The 22,719-nt window shown below is 39.9% G+C and overlaps 1 protein-coding gene across 2 annotated transcripts; it reads left to right on the forward strand.

Annotated features, from left to right (window-relative positions):
• Positions 1-262: 262 nt before the first annotated feature.
• On the forward strand, positions 263-20,715 carry LOC140939432 (uncharacterized). 2 transcript variants are annotated; one of them, XM_073388845.1, is made up of 7 exons: positions 263-462; positions 3,374-3,460; positions 3,600-3,670; positions 5,266-5,355; positions 17,732-17,826; positions 18,857-18,962; positions 20,509-20,715. In XM_073388845.1, exons 1-7 carry the CDS (start codon positions 330-332, stop codon positions 20,686-20,688), a joined length of 762 nt encoding a protein of 253 aa, XP_073244946.1. In that variant the 5' UTR covers positions 263-329; the 3' UTR covers positions 20,689-20,715. The 2 variants fall into 2 exon arrangements, with proteins under 2 accessions (XP_073244946.1, XP_073244947.1); XM_073388846.1 differs by having other exon boundaries at positions 3,377-3,460.
• Positions 20,716-22,719: the final 2,004 nt, after the last annotated feature.

A 22,719-nucleotide genomic window follows, 5' to 3' on the forward strand; every position in this document is an offset into this window, starting at 1 on the left:
AGAATTTCCACTTTGAACGCTTTTTTAATATCGTTTTTTGTATGCAGCTTAAAACTTGTGGATTATTATACTAAATTAATGAATCCATTCCCGACTGTTCGACGGTCATCAACGGGCGGGAACAAAGAGAAGTTCATAGTCATGAACTGTTATTAAGCAAGAATGAATTTCCATCCACCGGGACTGGTCCGCAATCCTTATCCCACAGTCCACAGTCCACAGTCATTTCTACTTACAGTACACATTGTGGTATTGACGCCTGGGGGAATCTGCAGGAGACATAGCAATCGCAGCATCACATCAGCCTGCCTTGGGACTTTGAATTCGCAATGGCTTTGCAGTGGTGGAAACCTTTACGCAGTTTGGCTTGCTCCCTTACGGCGTCGCGATTTCTTTTCCATATTCAAACTGGACGGGGGAAATTGACTTCTTCAAGCCAACGCCTGTATTTTGGAACGAAGGGTAAGCAAAATGTTTACAAGCCAAGCAGAAATCTAGTCTCAATCTCAAGCTTTAGCTTTTAAAGTCTTTTTAGGAATTTAATAATTGCACTGTTGGGTTGAACTTTTGTGGAAAATCACCAGATTTCATCCTTCGTAGAATCTTGTTTTCCAAATTACTTGCTGTTTATCGAATTACAAATAACAGTCACTTTTTCCTGTTTTACTTTCGTTTCAATGGTTGTGTAAGGTTTACATGTGATTGCGTAATACAGCTACGTATTAAACGATAAATGTGGGAGCATTTACATTTATTCGTTCAAGAAAGTCATCCTTTATACGCCTTCACTCATTCGTTACAAATTCTAGTGTTTCTTAACTTAAAATTACAAGGCATAGATCCTGTCAGCTGTGGTAGGGACCGGTGGAGCGTTGCGTGACATCTCAAGGATAACATCGACGCATTTTCGACCGGTTGAAAATAATCGTACAGTTAGGTGATCCGTTCACATGGTTCCACCTTAAGTGTACGAAAATTTAGATGCCTTGCCGTTCAAACATTTGAAAGCCAAAATCGAGGTCAAATTTTTAGCCTGTATGATCTATATTATGTGAACACCGTGTAACCGTCTAAATCTAAATCTTTGTACAGCATGGCTGCATGGATGCGTGGTTAAAAAATTAAAACACATGTGGGAGGTGGCTTTTGGATTTGCTGTTATTTAAAAGTAGCCTGACTGTACATGGCCAGATAGTAACATGATAGTACAACCACTGAAAAAAGTTTCAAATTCCGCCTGGTTTATCAGTTCTCTGTCAGGGTATTAGATACAGAAGGGTACTGAATATTGAATTTTATCGGGCATCAAAATCATGAGCATCATCTATTGACACTAGAACAGTGATTAGAACTCATGCAAAAAAAAAGTGAATTCTGCTGGCTTGACAGCCCTACTTTGCCCCATGTAAGATAATCCGGATGCTGGAATCGGGGAAATATTTGCTTGTTGAATACAGAATCCTGGGCTTGGAATCCGGAATATAACTCAAGGGATCCAGAATCCCACTAACCATTATTTGGAATTCAGAATCCTTGAAGTTCCATTACGCGACAAGGATTAATCCACAGTGTGGAATCCAGAATCCAAGGCTGTCTAACTCTATTTAACTGAAGTCAGTTTTGAATACTCAACCAACAGACTGTCAATTACACTCAGCTGATATGGGTCAAGATCTTTTGAATATTTAATTTTGTAGCAAAAGTTTGGAAGGTGAAGTAATCCAATGAGAGACTTCTTTAAGTGGTGACTGTGTTGTGTTTTTGCACAACATTGCCGCTGATTTCTTACCATGGGGCCTGGGTACAAGACCATGTATTATGGAATTATCAACATAAGATGGCATTAATTAGCATGCAATTTATGGTTATAGACTCACATAGTCAAAAAGAGCAGTGTGAACTTATATACCTGCCAACTATTTCTGAGTCAAATGCTTCGTCTTGTCATGACCGGAATTTCCGAACATTCCTGACGATTTTCTGAAGACATCCGAACGTTGCTGAAAATGTCCGAAGATGATGACATTTTAGTGTGTTGTGATAAAGTTAAGTGCCTTTTTGGATTATTCTCGGGAATATTGAATTTAATTTTCCTTATTATACATAATCAGGCATGAGAAATTGCCTTTGAGGCATGAGATTGATGTCTGTAGTCCGCAGGCGTGACACTCAGGCGTCATGATCAATTTTTACGATTAAGATTTTGTAATTTCTATGGCATGTTTTCAATTCTGGATTTTAGCTTGTTCAATACATTGCTGTTGACATGATGGTCACCTTTGTTGACGTTTGAAAGGACAGTAGTTAAAAGGGGATTAGTCAGGATAGGCTAAAAGAATGTAATCAACGCAACTGCTAAGTGTTTTCTTTTGATTAAGTTGGCCATCTATCGATATCTAACTTTGAAACGAACCCTACAGCTTTTTTTGGTGTTTGACTTTGTGAGAAATCAGTAGCCAACTCATGAGAGCGTGAGATAGGCCCAGGGAGGGCACTTGGGTATTTTTTGGGTGGATATGTGCCGCCCGGGAATCCAAATTGGCACCCCGTTCTAAAAAAAATTGCCCTAAAATTGATACCCCGTTCTAGAATTGGGCCAATTTTTTATACCTCGTCCTAGAATTTGCCCTAAAACTGATACCCCATTCTAGAAATGGGCCAATTTTTTATACTCCATTCTAGAAAGTTTGTAAATTCAAATAGCCCTGTTTTTTTTTAAAGATATTTCTTTATTTGTTCGACCTATACGTCAAATAAATGCTTTTTCATAATCAGCAACAATTTTAAGCAGAAAATAAAGCCTTTATCCACAATTTTTTATACCCCGTTCTAGAAAACGCCTCTGAAATGGATACCCTGTTCTAAATCAGGAGCTTCAAAATCACGACCCCGTTGGGCGGCACATACCCAAATCTCCCGGATAAAATGACGTTTGAGCATTTCTGTGCTTTAGTTTGAAATTTAGTCCATTTTTTCACAAAAGTTGAACTTTTTTTATTTATTGTACAGTTTCTGGGACATTTTTGCACATGTTTAGTCAATGACAAAGATTAGTTCGTCCTTACAATGATGAAAGCGCATTTTGATCCCATGTATGTCATGTAAGACGTCATATAATGTCCTAAGGCAATTTGTTGGTGCGGGGGGGGGGGGAGAGTGGGGGTGTTGGTGCTGTTGATATTCGGGGGTGGGGGGGGAGGGTGTAGTGCAAAATAGAGAGTCTCCAGATTTTAGATCTCCGGAGGTTGGCAGGTATGCTACAGGTTTGGCTCAGCAGAAGTTAAGGTCAGGTTGGACATGGGACAAAAAAGGGAAGGGCTCTTAAATAACTATACTTATCTGATAATTAACTATTGTTTGCTATTGCATTTAGCAGGTTTAAGAAAATGGAATCCTTTAACATGGTATAATGAAATGCTGGAAAAGCATCCCATCAGGACTAAGTGTATTACCTCAGGAGGTACTGAAACTGGTTTGATTTTGTTGCGTTAGTGGCAGAAACATAATTACCCAATGTATTTGCGTTGTTAAATGCATTATTTGAATACATGCAAGTGGTTTTGTTCTGTTTAACTTTTATCTGTTTTCCTTCTCTGCAGTATTATTTGCGATGGGAGATTTCATAGCACAGAAAACTGCTGCTGGTAAAAATAGTAGCTTGGATGATAAGGTAATACTTGATAACATTCTCTTTGCTAACTATTTAATAATGTTGGGAAAATCTGTTGTTTTTTTTCTTTCATAAAAAAATAATGCGAGGTGTTTATGTAGAGGTGTGGGATGCATTGTGCAAATATTAATCAGCGTGCAAAGAAAGTGTCTGATAACCTGCACTGGGGCCAGTGGATTTTTGCTATCGGGCTAGTCAATAGAGTACTAAAGTGATGACGTCATAAAACAGAAATTTCTGAAATTATGGGATTTGTCAGGATATTCTGAAAGAACAATGTCCAAAAGGCCCACTTGCCAAAAATGAGCATTTCGGGGCAAATTGTCTCTGAGATAGTAGCCCAGTTATACTCAGAAAACTCCATACAAACCCTTCTAATTTTTTTTTGGGTCGACCCAAAAAAAATTTAGAAGGGTTTGTATGGAGTTTTGTAAGCATAACTGGGCTACGATCTCGGAGACAATTTGCCCCGAAATACTCATTTTTGGCAAGTAGGCCTCTTGGACATTGTTCTTTCAGAATATCCTGACAAATCCCATAATTTCAGAAATTTCATTTTTATGACGTCACACTTTAGTACTCTATCCTTTTCTTAACTTGCCTGGAGGGCAAGTGATGCTTTTTGAGCAATTCGAATAAAGAAAGAACTGTGGAATCAATTCTGTTTGTCAAAAAGCTTTCGGGGCTAGTTGATATGATGGCTGGGTTAGTAAATGCTAGCTTCAGCTTGCCTGAATTGCAAGCTGTAAAAATGATTTTCTTTGCGCCCTGTTAATGCTGTAGTTATGTACATGACAGTTCTCCCATCTTCTAATCATTTACTGACCACTATATGGGATACATAATTTACTTGTATGATCCCCTTTTCATGAGAGTGTCACACACAGGGATAAGTGTAGTGTAACCTATCATCATCTGCACTGTACTGGTCGGTTTTTGTATAAAGACGAATACAGTTATCATTGATAAACTACCGTAAACAAACAAAATGAGAGAAAGATTAACTCAATAGTAGGTACAGTTTCATTAGTGAATCTAAAATATTTTAAAATACGTTCCTCTCCCAGATGAGCTATACATAAAAAAGTGAAATAAACGCCGCGGCGCTTTTTTGAGTCAGTATAATGTTGGGTAAAGTATAGAACTAGTTATTGTGTTTTTTTTTTGTTTCGGGTGAGGGCTTGGAAACAGGAATTTGAGATTGTGGGATTCGTTTTGACATCCATAGCATGCTGTCAAACGTTGCCCCTTTGATCTTCAAATACTTTTTTTGAAATACAGTCCCCCTGTAAAATCTATGGAAGTCTTTTTTTTTTTAAATTCCTGATAATATTACGTTACTAAGCTTGATACCATGAAAAATCAAATAGTAAATTAAAGCCACTCTTGTTTCTCAATTCGAGGTGAGGTCTAGGCTTAATTTAAAGGTAGTCACTTGGATTATTAGTATTTGAGTGGAGGACTGGGTGATATGATTTTAATTCTGGGGGGCTGGGGTGGGGTATATTTTACTGATGTTACCAGACCTTTTCAAAATTAACGTCATAACTTGCTAATCACGAGTAACGCTGAATATATATTATTTTGCCCAACAGCGACTGTTAAGAGCGATCATATATGGATCGGGTACTGCTCCACTCGCTCATGTACATTTTAACTTTCTGGAATGGCTAGTTGTAAAGAAGGTAGGAAATAGACTTAAGCGGTGGAAGTACCTAGTTTTCTGGAAAAATACACTTGTGAGCTTAAAACAGCCAAAGCTCTAATTAAAATGATAAATCGGGTGGGAAAAAAGCAGAGCATTTTTGATTTACCCATACATTCACACTAACGGCCCGCGCGGTCCCTGGTATCACTTGTGACGTCTTTAGTTTGAACAGACGTAGCAGTGCGCCAAAATCTATGTCCAATCGTCCGGGACAGGTAGAAATTTAGCTCGGAAAGGTAAACCTTTGAAATGGCTTCTCCGTTGGACAAGCACATTTTTAATTAGAAAAAATACGTAGAATTGCGGCAGAATTACTTCTGTTAAATGAGAACTTTACATCTTAAAAGATGTAAATTTCTCACTTCCAGGCTCAAAATTCGAGTTGATATTAAATGGCGGAATCACAAGAAGTCGAAAAATAACAGTCTTCATTGTTAGTTTTTCCTTCAAAGCAACCGAGAAGAGAAAAAGTCTTAGATGCTAGCAAAGATTTAAGTGAATCAACAGAAGATCATTAAATGCCCGAGTTTCGAGCAAAACCTTTTGGACAAGAACTTTAGGGTTTCGGACAACCAAAATTGATGTAGTGCTTGTCCGAAGGACAAGTGGATAAGAAAATTAAATTAAAGGATGCATTGTCTTCGAATATCGCTTCCCCGTTCTCCCTGTTTCATAAAGACAAACGAACCGGTTGTAAAAAGGTTCAAAGGTAATTTCAGCAAATTCCAGGTTTTCTGCCTAACACTTCACTAAAGACAATTCTTTTTTCGAACCCCCTTTTCTTTGGGGGGTGGGGGGCAACTGCGCTCTTGCCCTTCCTCTGGCTACAGCTATGCATGTATTCCGGATTTCCCTCTCACCAAGCGAAACGAAAGTAGAGCTTGATCTAAGGTTACGTAGTGCTCGACCAAAAGCGTTTGTGGCAATTTTGGTCTTGCCCTCGTGGCGACGTCGGTTTATTTTCTTGGATAGTTTTTATAGAGCGCGCGAGGGAAATATTCTTTTTTTGCCAGATAGTGATAAAAAACGGCTCGACTCATAGCTTCGGCAAAATGTTCAGGAGCTAGCTGGTTATTAACATGCTAGATACAAAGATCTTGAAACTCAACAGTTTTATGGCTCGTCAAAAGACTATAAGCTAAACGTGTATCGAAACGACCGGTATAACCATTTGTGAAATAATTGTTCCCAAGACAACGAAATACACTCTTTTTATAAGAAACTTTGTTGTAACGGAACGTTCAGTCTGAAATTTTCCTAAAACTTTTAAGTTAATAGAAGGTGCTAAGAACATACACGAGGCTCAGAAAAAAACAATTTATTTTTCACTGCCTTTACTTTTCTTAATTTAAGAAAAACTGAATTTAAGTAAAACGTTCTACACCAAATCAGAGTGCATGCAAAATTTTTGTATGTCAGATTTCCGTCGCTGAAATTCAAGAACATGCGTAAGAACATTTCCAGGCTGAAACTGCCCAGAAAATAAGAACGGTTCAGGCTTAACTCGAAAAATGGACGTTCTTATAAAAAAAGAGTGTATACCAGGAAGAAAAACGGGTGTCAGTTAAAGGCGATGTCGGGGCCGGGATCTGGGTCTATCTGTTTTAAGGTTAGGGTTAAAGTTAGGGTTGACACTAACCCTAACCCTAAATAACCCTAACCTAACCCTAATCCTAACTGTAAAACAATATTCTTAAAAAAAAAAGGTAGACCCCTACCCTGGCCCTGGCCCCGCGTTTTACTGACAGTAGACACCCAAGAAAAACACTGTTTACTGCGATTTTTTCCCACGAATGTTAAGTTAGGGTATCACAACATTAGTTACTCGGTATTTAAAGGTTTTAATTACTTTTTTTAAAATTAATTCTATCTACGAAATGACTGTCCGCCACTGCTAAATTCCTAAGGACGATCAGAGATAGCAGGTGTAAAATGGGTGGTAGTAATTGATATTTATTGCCATCTGAAAAGTAAACGGCAGGTGAACAAAACCAAAAGTAAAAGTTGTAAAGCTTGAGTGTCGTGTTTTTATGTATGCTAACTAAGCTTTTTTTTCCACTTCCTCGCTTAAAGTTTTGTAATCCAAATCACCCTTATCGTTTGCTTGGAATTCCAGTGATAAACCAGTGAAGGACTTTTTGATGGTGTCTTTCGAAGATGCGTATATCATTTTGTCTCCAATCTTTGCATTTTCGTCACACCTAAAGCGAAAAAGGGAAATGAGATGAAACGGGCTGGCTCGGCTCATGCCTTGTTTCCTTATAAAATTGTTGCTGTGTCGTATGAGAAGGTTGGCTGCCCCGTTTGCCGAGATCGTGGTTGCTTGAAGGAAGATCTCACCAAGCGGGCCAGCCGGCCTTCTCATATAAACACAACGACAATTTTCTAAGAAAACAAGGCATGAGCCGACCCAGCATGGTAAAGCAGGCCATGCTGCATAAACAGTTCCTTAGTAGAAATGAGAACCAGGTAGAAGGGTCTACTCCATCATACAAACTAAAGCTAAAGAGATGTACCCAACACCTTTTTGATTTAATAATCTCTTCATGAGTGCATACATCAATACAGGGAGCAAGGGTGTCGCCGTGGTGAGAGCAGTGGTTAGAGCACTCGCCTCCCACAAATGTGGCCCAGGCTTCAAGTCCCGGCGTCGACGCCATATGTAGGTTGGCTTTGTTTTTGGTTCTCTCCTTTGCACGGAGAGTTTTTTTTTCGGGTTTTCCGGTATTTTTTCCCCCTCCAACAATCTATTTTTCACTGGGTCGTAAGCGATGGATTCATTAACGGAGTCAGAAGAAAATAGAAATATTCCGATTCTTCTGACTTCAGTTCTGCAGCCTGCGTGGTAGGTGTTCGAAAGGGAATCGGAAGGGAATTTTACGGAGAGGGGGGCGGCAGGGGAAGGCTTGCTAGGGCGTCATTATTGTCGTCGCCATCCCGCCTACTTATTGTGTATGCAAAAATAACGCAACTGTGAACGTCTAACCATCTGTTACTGCAACCATCTATTACTGCTGGTTAAGGTATTCATTATTTTTACATTTCTCTGGTGGATGTGAAAAATAAAAAAGACCAGAAAATCCCGTTCCCCTTTCCTTTCAAACGCCTACCACGCAGACTACCAATAGCCCATGTTCGATATATTAAAATTCTAACATGACTCCGAGACTTTCTGGTCATTTTTCTATATTTGGTTTTATTTTCTTTGTGCTCAAGTCTCCTCTGGGAATTGCGAGACAACGGATTCGTGAAAATTTGGAATTTTGACCCTAAAGCCTCGGAGTCATCTTAGAATTTTAAAATATCGAACGTGGGCTATTCTGTAGACTTGCCACAAGTCGACTGCGTGAGCGCCGAAGGCGCGAGGGACGCTGGTGAAGCGAGCAAAAGCGAGCGACGAATTACTCTGTTGCACTTATAACTCCGCTTACAACTCAAAGCTTTGATTTTCACTAGGTTAATAAAATAAAATGCTCTTACAACTTTGACTCTGTCGAACAAGTAAAATCCAGCCTAAAATGTCTTGAGACTAAACGAAAATTTTATGCCCGGTCACCAATTAAAAATGCAGAGACAACCTCACTCACCAAAAGATGAATGCCAACTTATTAACTTTCCTGCCATCCTTGTTCATAAATCCAAGATCATACAAAATATATCGTGGCTCATTGGTGAGTTGCTCCTTCTCGCCCCATGTAAGGGAATCCATGACAGTCTTGGATTCTGGATACCACCCTGTGGATTCCGGATTCCGATTACTGGATTCCGGATTCCAGCTCAGTGGATTCCGGATTCCAAAAAGGGCTGGATTCCAAATTTTTCTTCTTTTCTTCGCATTTCGTTTTCGTGTTCGAATCTTGCTATACTGAAATACGTTGTTTAGAATACACAACAAGTTTGTTTTCTTTTTCGATTTATAAATTACGTGAAGAAATGTATTACTGTTCCTATAAAGGGTTTAAGGTATAATAATGAGGGGGACATTGGGGGACTGTCCACACCGCAACACCGTGGAAAAAAATAACAAACATAGCATCACCGCAAAAAAACGAGGCGAAACACCGACATCGCAATTTTAAATTTTGTCCTTCGATTTATCTAGTCCAAATCTCCACATGATTACGAATCTCGGATCTCTGAGCTGGTTTAGTGATTAGTAGAGAATGAGACTGACCTCAAGACTCTATTTTTCACTTACTCTATTTTTGCGAACTCTATTTTCAGTATTGGAAAAAGGTACAGTCATTGCCAGGGAAAATCGAGCTGCAATTGCCCTAAACCAGCGAAGGTTAATCAAGTCTTTTGCTATCCACCAGTAATATAACCGAAGGTTCATTTTGCTTGTGTGTCGTTACATTCGTAGTTTTCCTCGTCCTGTTCGAACGCCTGGAACAGGCTACGTCGAATCATGTTTGCAAATTCTTTTGGAACATTAAAACAGTGTTTCGAAGTAATAGAACTGAACAAAACGTTAAAAGCCGCCAATTGCTAATCACCTCCAAAGTATGACGAACAAAAGCTTGGTTCTTAACATGTTTTAAGACATTGTTTTTCGTTCTTTTTCTACTTTTTTATTGGAATCATTGTCATAGCGCAAAAAAACTAAATTCGTTTACCGCTCTTTTGTAAAACTTTCATTTATAGAGACACAGTAAGCTGTAGAACACGCGCATTAGATATCACTTCTTAACTGAATTGCTTTCACACTTTCTCATATGACTCGTAAGACGAATTTTAGCCAAATACAAAAAATACACTTCTCCTTGGACGGGATAAGCATATATACTCAGTAAAAGATTGACAATCAAAAAGAGCACTACAAAAGATTAAATTCGACTTCAAGCTGACAAAAGTGGTGTCCCGGTCAGCGCGGCCCTAAAGTGACTAAAGTTGACTGTGTCACATAATTGTCTAAGAATGATAACATAGCTCAAAATAAATTTCGGACAGTGGCCAGACCACGTTGATCCACTAAATAATTTTCTACGCTTTCACGTCTCTACGTTTTTGACTGGTCAAAATAAAGATAAAAAGTCAGTAACTCTTGACAGTCTGCAAGCCCAAAACTATCAGTTACTTGGTCTTGTTGTTGCTGATCCATTTAAATCGAGTTCAAAAAGTGGCTTAATACACAGAACGGCTCAAAACGTAGTCAAAGATAGCCTGATTTGCCCGCGTTCAGCCAAAACTGTAGGGCTGAACTTGTTTGTTGTTTATTGACTTACGCTACGCAAGCATCCTTGCTGGACATCATGCGATGGCAAACCACCCCCTCCCCCCTCGTCCTAGAGGTCAATGAAATCCCTAATCTCGTACCCGGATCTCTCAGTGTCGAAGCCAAAGGCGAGATCTGGCCCCAGTTGTCGTGTGGAATTTGATGTTAAAAAGACAAGAAAGAACACAAAAATTAGTTGGTTCATACTTAAGATGTGCGCATCACCACGTTTTGATAGAAAAAACTTCACGGCTCTATAAAATTCGTTGTTTAACACGTCAAAAATTGAGGATCAATTTCAAGCATACACTCTTTCATGGCCTGTCACATTCCTGACAGGTAATCACGGGTACAAAATCGGATTTGACCAGATCTCGCCTTTGGCTTCATCAATAAGTAAGAGATCTGAGTGTGAGATTATGAGATCCCCGCGAGTTTTATTTCATATTAGCGCGTTCTAGGTGGCTCTGGGATCCATTTCAAAGAAAAAAAAATACGGCCTAAGCCGATCTCAGATCGGTCTAATTTCCAAAAGCGACCTCAATGTGAACGAGGCCTAATCACAACTGTAGAACCAGAAAACATGAAAAGTCCGTCTGATCCTCGATCGAGTCTGAGATGACTGAGAGATCGCGAGAGACTTGCGCGATTCTGACACGTTGGCTCGTTTTAAGCGTTAAACAATGTATACGATATTTTCCCCAAGGACGACGTAAAATTTATATTACATTCAATTATGATTGAGAAAAAAATCAATCAGCGGGCTTAAAACTGTAAACTTAACGTTTCTTTTGTTCATGATTGTGACTTGCTTGCCGCCACGTTCAGTACAGTCCACAGATCGACACAAACGAAAAATCATGCAGCTTTGCCTTTGGCACGTTTAGATCTATCGCAGGCAGCTAAAAATTGGTATAAAATTTCACAACACAGTATTACAGGTACCTTTCTCTCTCAGCCTTTTGTTTTTGCTTGTGCTTTCGAGTAACAGTAGAAAAGAAAAATCCAACAGACAACAAACTTCAAACTGGTCTGATCGAAGAGGTGGCGAGATTTCACTCGAATGCCGGGGGATGAATAAAAAAGGCACCCCGTGACCGTGTCCTTGCACATGATTACTTTAGTGACAGCTGATTGGTACGGTTCTGACAGTTCCTGGCTTATTTCTCTAAACCATGAAACTGTTCTCAGCGAAACTACTAGGACCAAATTAGGCACTAGGAGACTGTGAATTTTTTTTTTTCTTTTTAGGTTAACTGTTGAACGTAGACGTTTATTTTCATTTGTGCACCAGGAGGACCAGGAAGGTTCAAGAAAAGGTTCACCCCAGGTGCACCTTTTCCAGTCCTATGCCAGGTCGAAAAGCTCGCATAAAATCGCTTCTGATTTTTTTAAGTTCAGCGAAGCGAGTGAACAACAGAGAATCAAACATAGCCAGAGGGCGAAGTTATTCATAACAATTCAATTTAAACTTTAAAAAGGCTGGGCTGTGTTCCCTTGAAACCCCCCAATTTTGTGATCCTCCCAGCCGCTCATAAGCAAGGGTTCCCTCGCTATTATAGAATTTTAATCATGTGGCCGTGACCTCCACCTTTCATATGGAGCTCGTGAACTATTGTTTTGACACCAGATATGCCGATATTATGTCGTCACGTTCAGGTCTATACCCTCGGGAGGCTTTCCATAGACTAGCCTACCCGCAGACGTCTTTGGGGTTCGTTCTTCACGCATTCATTTCTCCCCCACGGATGGTTTTTCTTACGAGCGAGTAGCTCAATTTAATGTGGAGTGGATCTTTAGTAAGTTGGATTCCGGATTCCAATCTTTAGTAGGATTCTGGATTCTTAGTGCTGGATTCCGGATTCCAAAGCCCAGGATTCCGGATTCCTCGAGCAAAAAATTCGTGGATTCCGGAATCCGGATTCCCTTACATGGGGCGATCCTTCATTTTATTAAACTGTGCTTCATCTTCTTCTTTTGCCTCTGTTTTGCATGGATCACCACACACGTCAACAATAATTTTCTTCTTTCCTTCAATTTTAAAAAATGCAAACTTGTGTGTGCTTCTCAACTTCATATCATTAAACAAAACGTTGATTTCAGCATCGACTTCTACCCCTGACATAGACTGTATCAAGAGAACATGAGAATAACATTAAGTAATCTAAAAAACCTTATTAAGGGCAAAGCCTCTCAACTCTGAGTATCTTCTTGTAGCGCCCAGATTCAATAGGTAGCAAGTGGAAGAAATTCGCATTTTGGTTACTGCCACTCTGACTTGTCTTAGCGTTCTTTATTAAATCAAGATAATATTCAAATCTGACTTCGTTTTTCACTTCACTGTACAGGCTTAATTTATTTTCAGTTGAGGAGTCGAATTTATCCTTGTTCAGTCTTTTCGACCAATATTCCTGGTATTCTTTAAACAAATTTTTTTTTAACATTCTAACCAGGTGAGGAAATGTCCTGTAGTCAAGATGTGATAGATTTGGTACTTACCTACATTATTTAAATGTATTTTCATCGCTAGGGCGCTATTTAAAATTGGGTCATTTTGTAAGGTAAGTAACCATAAGAAGTACTTAAAAATTCTGGTGTAAATAATAAGATGAAGAAGAAAACGTCCGAGTTCTCCCTTCACAGCATGGTTACTTGCTTTAGAGTGAACCCCTAAGGCCATTTTGCGTACCTTGTTATGCATATTCTCGAGATTAGGCGACCCCAGTATTAAGAGTTAAGAACGGCCATCTACAATTTCATCAAAGCACTCTAACTACTTACCATTGTGATGGTTGATCGTGACTTTTAGTTTCAAAACACCTTGAAAACAAAATAGTGTAGGGGCAACGCTCTCTGGCACCGCTCTGGCCTGCTGATTGCCCGTTGAATGATTAAAGTAGCTTCACTGATTTGCTCTGGTCCAAGTTTATAGACCTATTCGGCTAACTCAATGTTGTACCCAATTCAAATCTCCCGGGGTCAAGATTCTTTGTGTACTGTATTTACATCATAATGTTGCATTCACATTTAAATGATACGGAAATTCCTGAAACAAAACGTTTTATCCCCAAAGGGTTTGAATTGGGTACAACATTTAGTTAGCCGAATAGGTCTATTGATCTGCTCCGAGCTCCTAGAGCGCTTTCGAGTACCAACAACCTGCTGTGATTGGTCGAAACCTGGCGACTATTCAAAAGTTCTTTTGTACAAAGAAACAACGGCATCCTTTGAGGGATTACAACCGTTATTTGTGTTGTGCTATCGAATACTTAAAGTGGCTGTAAATTCAATGTTGTGACGCTGTAGTGATGACAGTTAACTTCAATTGAACATATTTTGATACGAATCACCAAGTGGTTGCGGGAATAAGTGCGCAGTACTTTTCGGAACGTGATCTGTTTACTCTGATTACACAATATATACGACAAAAGCTTTGTATTAATAATAAAAAAGGACGCCGACCGAGATTAGCGAAACTACATAAAAGGTTAATAGGTGGTTTTCATGCATCCCCGGGAGACACAATTAACAATGGTCAAATGAACAAATGCTGGTGGACAAACAAAGCGAGCTAATGAGCGATCTTTTGTTTACCGTCCACCAGCATGGCGGCGATTGACGAGTAGGCAAACACGTGAGAAATTACAGTGTTTGTATGAGAATCTAATGTCGAATAATTTTCGTAAAATGGCTGTTCTGAAATAAATATTAATTGTAAACTAAGGCTATAAAGCAAAGGATTGTCCTAAAAAAAATTTGGGGGAGTACCTGTGCTTGATTTTCTCCAGAGGCTTGCTTTAGATTTTCCATATATTTGTCTGTAATTCTCCTGGGACTTGCTTACAGACAAATGTATAGAAAATGTTAAAAAGTGGTTCTAGGTCTTCTATTTCATGTAACGCCCTCAAATTTTTTCAGGAGAATCCTTAGGAGTGAAGCTTTAGTTTACAAATCATATTTTTTTCAGAACAGCCGTTCTACGGAAATTATTCGACATTAGATTCTCAACAATCACTGTAATTTCTCACGTGTTTGCCTACTCGTCAAGGTGGCGTCGAAAACCGTGACAAGGTCTATTAAAGAGGGTCTTAATGGGGGTAACCGATAGGCGTAAGACGGCCAAAAATTAAGTCGATAGCTGTAAAAATTGAAAAGTTTTAACCGTTAACCGTAAATAGGGTAAAAAAGATTGGTTAACCGTAAAAGGAATTGTTCCCCAGATTTGTTAAGGAAGGTGCTAAACTCACTTACAATTAACGTTACGTTATTTATTTCCCGGCTACTTTGACTCCCTACGCACGTTAGGCCAAGCGCCTTTTAGTTGTGACCTATACGTAGACTCCATTTCCGCCGCTCTCTCGGGGAACTATTAATTTTTTTCCATAGCGAAAATCTGGCTTCTTGCTGGGGATTAAAATTTGCGATTTTCAGGAGGTCGTGCCCTCGAAATACTAGTGAACCAATTCCCAGAGATGTCACTGTTTGTAAAACATGTTGCCGATAAACAACAGTTCCCTGTTTTTCTCTGACGCTAAGGTAGACATTGCCATGCCTAGTCCCTGTTCGGCGTCTTCCCACGCAAACTCGGTGAAGGAATTTCGGTGGCGTATCTGAGAAAAAAACTTGCTTGGATCACGTGACCCGCAACGCATTAGCCACGCGGAATGAGAAGACCTAGGGACAAGGCAACGGCAGACAGTCCTTCGCTATCATTAAAACCACTGGACACGGGAATTAACCGAAAGCCGTAAAAGAGCCGAAATTTAGCCGATAACCGCAAAAGCCACAACCCTTGAGACCCTCGCCCTAACGGAGTTACGGTTCCACATTTCTTGCTGGCAATACACCAGGGCCGGGTTGTTCAAAGCTGGGTTAAGATAACCCAGGGTTAGTGCGAAATTTGAAATCAGATTTGAAAGCTTAAAAGGAAATTCATTTTTATTCTTTCTGTCAACAGGTTAATGATTGGATACTCTTAAGAATAACAGAGAAAATTATCCGAGAAAATGCTTTTGAACAAAGAAAAAGAAAGCCGGGTTAAATTTAACCCTGGGTTAAGCGCTAATCGGCCTTCGAACAACTGGGCCCAGGATAAGTTTCAATTCTAATGACTTAATTACAAATACGTTTTCATAGTACCGTATCATTCGCGCTTACATATATGATCGGACTGTTGCATAATACAACGCACAACTGTTCTTTTCAAACAGCTAAGACAATTAGTTTAGCCGGATTATTAAACTCGAACAAAAGTTGTTTACGACTTTCAGAGTACAGTCGAACCTCTCTAATACGGACACCGAAGGGACAGAGCCGAGTGTCCACTCCGTATTAGAGAGGTGTCCGTTTAAAAGAGGGTCAGTATGATGACGTTCGTATTTTTATGACTCCACTTACAGTTTTAAGTAGTCAGTAGCTAAAACCAGGCTCACACTCGTCTTTAAACTGCATTTAAATTTATTAATTCACAGTACAAAGACACTGTCTTTCAGTAGCACAGTCGTAGACAAATCACTGTTTTAAAACTAAACGAGCTACAGCGCAATGCTGCATGTTAAAAGTTGTTAACGTAAAGCACAATTCTGAAAGCGTCTTTCGTTATTTTGCAAGTGCAGTAAACAGAGTAACTAGAGTACAAAATGTAATAGGAAAGATCTTTATGCTATCTGTAGTTATTCAAGCCTTGAAAGGAGGTTATGTTCCTCTGTACACCTTTCGCAAATTTTTGTTTGATGTACAGCGACTGGGCTTTTGAAATCACCTTGCATAGCTCATAAGCGAGACTAGCCTGGATTCACACTGTGCAGATTCAGTGTCAGATTTAGTGTCCGTAATAAAGAGGTTAAATTTATATGAATTTACTCTCTGGGGCTGTCCGTTGTCCGTATTAGAGAGAGTCCGTATTACGGATTTTTTTTTTAAGAAAATATATGAGAATTTTATCGGGACATTGGAAACTGTCCGTATTAGAGAGGTGTCGGTACCGAGAGGTAAATACAATACAATTTAGGATATGTTTTTAAGTTAATTGTATCAGGAAATTGTTCTTTTTTGAAACGGCAACACTAAACAACAAAACGAAATCAAAGGCTACTGTAAGCCAGCTCATGAATGAATTCGATAAGTGTAGAAAAGACAGTTCAATAAGTCAACAAGACCCTCATAGTGGGAGTACATTGGATTGTCGGCGTACCTGACAATTTGTTAGACGGAGTCAGGGCTGTGTATTACTAACTTCTACCAATGAACAAAAAGAGGCAAGTTAGCCTTTTGAAACAAGAAACGATGACGTGACTAGTTTGGTCTAACCGGGTCAACTTTTGGCGTTTTAAAATGCTGTTAAAAAGCACTATGGCAAATTATTAAGTTTTAGTTTTGTTTCTGTCTGGTATGGCATTATTAGCTGCTATATGACAGTCAACAATTTTGGCAATAATTTGCACTTTTCATTTTCAAAAGCTGCTCCCGGCTTATTGTTGATTCAAGATTTTCATATGTTTCTTCGTTGCTAGATTTTTTCTAGTTTTCGTAAGACTGTCGGAATTATAGCTTTAGCCAAAACGCTTGGAAAACGTAAGTTTTTAAAAAGAATACCAGGTCGATGGTTAGACATTAAGACTTGATCCTAATTGTTCGCTTCAATAATAAACATGCTCGTTTTCGTATATCTCTGGCACGTCTGATGCATTACTCGCTCATTTTTGGACACCACCACGCTTGGGAAGATTTTCTTGTTCTGCAAAACTTGTGCATCAAAGTTCATCGTTGGCCGCAACCTTTTTCACAGAGTCCTTCTCTCTTTCTCTTTCTCTCTTCTGTCCTTCTCTCGAGGATTAGAAAGTGCTCTTGGAACGAATTTGCGTTAATTGTTAAATCTAATGACGTCATATCTGGTACGAGTGCTGCGGCTTCCAATGCAATGAGAGGTTAAGGGCGTTTCAGGAGTGAACAGTGTTGTATATGGTGTTAAGCTGACCTTACCAAGAAAATTTTATCAGATATGTATTGTACAGTCTTCTGAGAACAATGAGGCTGAAATCTAAAGTCTTAATTTTCTCTTTTTAAAATAGTACATATAACGGATATAACTTCTTTGTAAACTTTGTATTTGAGGCATTTCCTTTTTCTTATCTTTAAGATTGTTTTTCGTGCATCCTTCGTCCCGTTTGTCAAGATGTTTATTGACCAGTTTGGCTACTGGGCACCGTGTATAACTGCTGTTTATCATGTCAGGTAAGGTACAACCAAGTGATCTGCAAGGGGTATATCCAGTCTTCCTCGGAAATCCGGCGCCATCTTGAAATGCATTACAGAGCAAAGCGGTCAGCACCAGGTCCCATCAGCCTAAACCCTTTGGTTGCCTTATGAAGTTTACAAATTGTAGTATTCTTTATTGCTTCTATACTGCACTTAGATGAGATTCTGCTCAGCAAATGCTCGTCAAAGTGTATGTCCCTTAAATTTTTAAGGAAAAAATCATTTCGAAGAGCGTAAGTGGGTATCGAACTCGGAGTGTAGGTTCTGCAGGCCATCACCTTACCACTAGGCCACTGAGGTGACTTGATTTGAACTTATATAGCAACACTCCTAATCCTCAATAGAAGCTAACCGTTTCGAGTCAGTGCTTAACCCAAATCACTATTTTCAGTGCTTAACCCTAATCAGTATTGCTTAATCCTAATCACTACAACCGAAGCGATAAGGAATCCTATGTTGTGTAAACTTCATGAGGTGTCCGAGGTGGTTTAAAGCGATGGGATCTAATGCTAACCGAGCAGAGCAGAGGCTCCCTCATTTTCGAAGTTTTGAAATCGACACTCACATGTAGATAATTAAGGACTGCTATTATAATGTTAAACCGTGTTTAGTGTTGTTAACTCTTCATTTAGCTTTGGAGTGTATTGTAGGGGTTATTATGTGGAGTTTCTGAAATGTACTGCATTACATAAAGTTCCAAATAGTGCCACATTATTAATGATTGTTCTCTATATATTACTCGCTGTATATGCCCTAGTCTGCCTGACTTAGCATGACCTAACCCCGTTTTAAACGCCTTGGGTAAAGCAGAACTGTAGGACCTTCAGTCATTTTTTTAAAAATGCGAGTAGAATAATGAGCACCCAGAGCGTTCTCCCGCGCTTTAGGTTTTCAAAAGGCAACCACACAGATTTTATATGCGCCAATACTAAACATTTTCAGAGAAATAATAAATTATCGAAAAAAAAATTGGTGTTGATTGATTACTGCGGGAATTCTTTTTCAGTATGGGTGTTATGGAAGGCCTTACTTATAATGAAACTATGGACAGACTCAAGACACTTTACTGGCCAACACTAAAGGCATGCTGGATGATATGGCCCGCAGTCATGGTAAGTGAAATAAGCATCAAGATTACCGGGCCTGGGGCCCGTTTCTCGAAAGTCCTGGTAACTTTTCGGGCCCGAAATCAAATATTAAAATGGAAATATAAAGAATAAGAGCGCGGGTCCCGGATAGCAAACTACTCCAGTTTGTTTCATTAAGTGATAGTTTTATCATGTTAGATGCAAAACTATTGAAACCTCGATCTTTAATGTAAACGGCAACAACTTACCAGGCCCGTTAATTATCGGGACTTTCGAGAAACGGGCCCCTGGGTTGTAATTCGCCTTCGAGTTTGCGCACGAGACTTGGTCGTTGTTTTGTCGAATTGTATTTTGGAACTGTTTTGGGGCACCCAGCGCTTCGTCTGTAATATAGAGGAGAAGTGTGACGTCACGTTACTATGGTAGCAAAATTCCTGGATCACAATAGTAGGGACCTTAAGCAACGACGACGGCGACGGCAACGAGAACGGCTAAAAAAGCAATAAGTTTACATTAGCAAAACAACAACTTTGCACGTGCATCACACTTTTCTGTGCTTATTAAGAATGGATTGATGTTATATTGAATGGACTATGGAACTGTTTTGGGGACGAAATTATAATCGCGTTAGCCAATAGAGAGGAGAAGTTGTTACGTCACGTTGCCATGGTAGCAAAATTTCTGGACTGGGGACAACAAACCGAAAACGTCACTCAAAAAGTGAAGTTGCACTGTTTCAAACTTCATCGAACTTATTCAGTTTCATTTCATTTGTCAAATGTTGGGGAAATTTCTGGGGTTAAATCCGAAAGGACCGTATCTAAGTTTAGAAAAAGAAAAAGGAAATCGTTGTGCTGTGTGTTCACGTCCTCCTTTAAGCCGATGCGTGAAATTAGAAGGTTTCATGTCGCAGTCGTGGAACGACGGCTAAGACTAAATTTTACGATTTCGAGAGCCATTGTAGCTCTAAGAGTCTATGTACAGTCGCCTGTACGACTTTGTTGGACGGCAGTTACATCGCCAAGAGTTACTAGTTGTGTGAAGCTGTGCGCAAAGTGATAATACCTTGCAAATTGTTGTTTTGGTGAACTAAGGAACGTGTAAAATGTTGATGACGGGCATTGACGGCAGTTTTGTTCTCGTTATTCCTTTTTCATTGGGGAACACTGGAGATTTATTTCCGAAAGCAATTAAAAAAGAGGTCAATTCTGGCTTTTTGATTTTTTTTTTTGTTTCAACCCGTCGACAAAATGAGATTGGGAGCGGGTGCTTTAAAGGTATAAGAACCTGTAGCGCAAATGCAGCATCGCCTTGAAGGTAACCATGACAACCAAGGGAGTGCAAACCACCCAGCATATGTGCACATTTTCCACGACTCCATTGTCTCGCAATTCCCTGAAAAGAATTGAGCACAAACTGAACGAAATATAGAAATATGACCAGAAAGCCCCGATTCATGTTAGAATTTTAACATATTGAACGTGCGCTATTTAGCCACATTAAATTTGGGAAATACTTAATAGTCATTTCCAGGTTTTCCTCATTGATATTTTTCTAATTATCTCTGCAGATTGTTAATTTTAGGTTCATACCAGTTGCTCACCAGCTTAACTTTTGTCTGGCTGTCAGTTTGGTTTGGGCGACAATTTTGAGTGTCATACGGGGCTCCGAAGCAAGCCATGTTAAGGAAATTGAATCTATAGACACCATATCTATAACAAACTACTCTGTAGAAGCGACTCAGCAGTGACCATGGAGCGATGGTCCTTGCAGGAAGAAGGGGAAAAAATCCGTTGCGCAAATTCTCGCGGCGGTCTTCAATTGTCCCACTCCTACTGTCTCGCTGCTGGCTCTCTGGGGATGAGGCTAGCCATTCTACAATTCATGGTGTCTCCTTATGAAGCCAACTGTTCTGCGTGCGTACTTCCAAGTGCCTGCTACGCAGGCTAGTAAGGAAGAGAATTTTATTGTAAATAAGACAGATTGATCATTCTTGAAAACGAAAATGCAAATAAAATCTACGTTCTATGAGGCCAGTCTCTATTTTGTTTTCTCTCTATATAAGTACTGCTAATATTCGGCCGCATCAGGTAAGCTATAGTCATAGTTTAGCCACGTCCACATTTTTTTCACGTCCGGACATTTTTCTTTACCCGGATTCTTGTGGACGGGGCCTTTAAACTTATCTGGGGCCAATTTAATGAAACTTTTACAAGTGTAATTTACAAGTGTAGCCATTGTTTTAAATTGGTCCTTGCTGGATACCGGTTTCAAAAAGTTGCGATTTCAATGATTGGATTCACTGGTTTCGTGCGGACGGAAGACCTCGTGGTCGGCAGGCGTATTTTGCAGTGCAGAAGATTTGGACGTTGGACTGACAGAGAGTTGGAGCGAGTCAAAACAAACTTCCAAGGGAGAGGTTGATCCTTAATTTTCCAGTTTCTTTTATGATGGCGGCCGCGATCAATGTACCTCTAGGTCGCGCCCAAAAAAACAAAAACAAACAAAAAGAAAACAAACGCCGGTATAGAGCGTGGGAGCCAGGTTGACAAAAGAGAAAAGATAAGATAAGAAAACAAGTCTAAAAACACGATAAGACGTTACTTTTCCTTTCGTCGGTCTCGGGCACTGTGCTCGTCTCTTGCGTTTCGTGTTCGAGTGCGTCTTTCTTCTCGCTCGGCTGAGTAAGGGTTGATTTGTACTGTCGTGTAATTTTTTCATGTATCTTTGGTGATACAGCAACGTTTCTAAATAAAGATTGCAGCTTTTTATTTGGAGATATTTTCATTGTGCCTTTCTTGGGTTCTGCCTTGGGATATTTGATAGCAATGTGCAGCCCGGGGTGGGGAAATTTGGTTGCATTTGACTGGAATGATTTTCCCTGGACAGGGAATTTGACGGCAATTTTTTAAAAGATGTCAAATACCCACCCCATGCCATGCCCCCTTCCCCCCCCCCCCGCCGGCTTTACATTGATAGGTGCATAACGCTTACCACACAAACTTACGAGTCGGCTCCCGCTTTTGGTCCATTATTTTAACTACGGTGCTGGCTGGAACTTAGCTAAAAATGGGAAATGCGAGTAAATGTCTGCAAATGCGTCGACAATAACAACAGTCGGGCGTAAGACTACCTGGCGTATAGGGGTGTTCTCGAAAGTTTCCGATGAGCACCCCCGTCACGTGCACCTTTATAGGGGAGTACCCCCCCCCCTTCCCCCGGGGAATCTTGCTTATCAAAAAGACGTTTTTATCTTTTATCTGGCTGATATTTCTTACGCTTGTCATCAAGACCTTCGCCGATAACTGGCTACCAACCTTATTTTTCCCTAGCTATCGCTTTGGGGGTAGCTGTCAAGGGACACTCTATTGTTTTCGAGACATATCCAAGCCCTAGACGATAAAATTTCCCCGAGGTAAGTTACCTAGCGGAAAATCGGTCACACTTAAAAAGTTTCCCAAGGTAAACTGTACACAAGTCGAGTTTACCCAGGTAAAAAGTCTGTAGTGTGACCACAGCTAGGAATGATCTGACAGCTCATTCGACGGGGAGCCACAGGGGAATTAGAGGTGCAATTCAAATTCCAGAGACGTAGTTGCAATCACTCCTTACTTTTCTCACCCCGCCGCCAGAGAGCCCCGGAGGGCTTGCTCGCAGGCTACTATTAAGTCTATGGAAGTCATTATTGTTGCAAATTCCTGGTAATATTTACGTTACTATGTTTGATACCATTAAATAATAAATTTAAACTTACTCTTGCTTCTCACTTAGGGCTTAATTT

Source organism: Porites lutea, chromosome 1 (genome assembly GCF_958299795.1).
Source record: "Porites lutea chromosome 1, jaPorLute2.1, whole genome shotgun sequence".
Taxonomy (NCBI): Eukaryota; Metazoa; Cnidaria; class Anthozoa; order Scleractinia; family Poritidae; genus Porites; species Porites lutea.

What these genes read in the sequence shown, in the direction of transcription:
- LOC140939432 (XM_073388845.1), top strand. Translation starts at nt 330, where the DNA reads ATGGCTTTGCAGTGGTGGAAACCTTTACGCAGTTTGGCTTGCTCCCTT. An exon ending in CCTGTATTTTGGAACGAAGG is followed by an intron (nt 463 to 3,373) that starts GTAAGCAAAATG and finishes TATTGCATTTAG; the next exon opens with CAGGTTTAAGAAAATGGAAT. An exon ending in TGATATGGCCCGCAGTCATG is followed by an intron (nt 18,963 to 20,508) that starts GTAAGTGAAATA and finishes TTATCTCTGCAG; the next exon opens with ATTGTTAATTTTAGGTTCAT.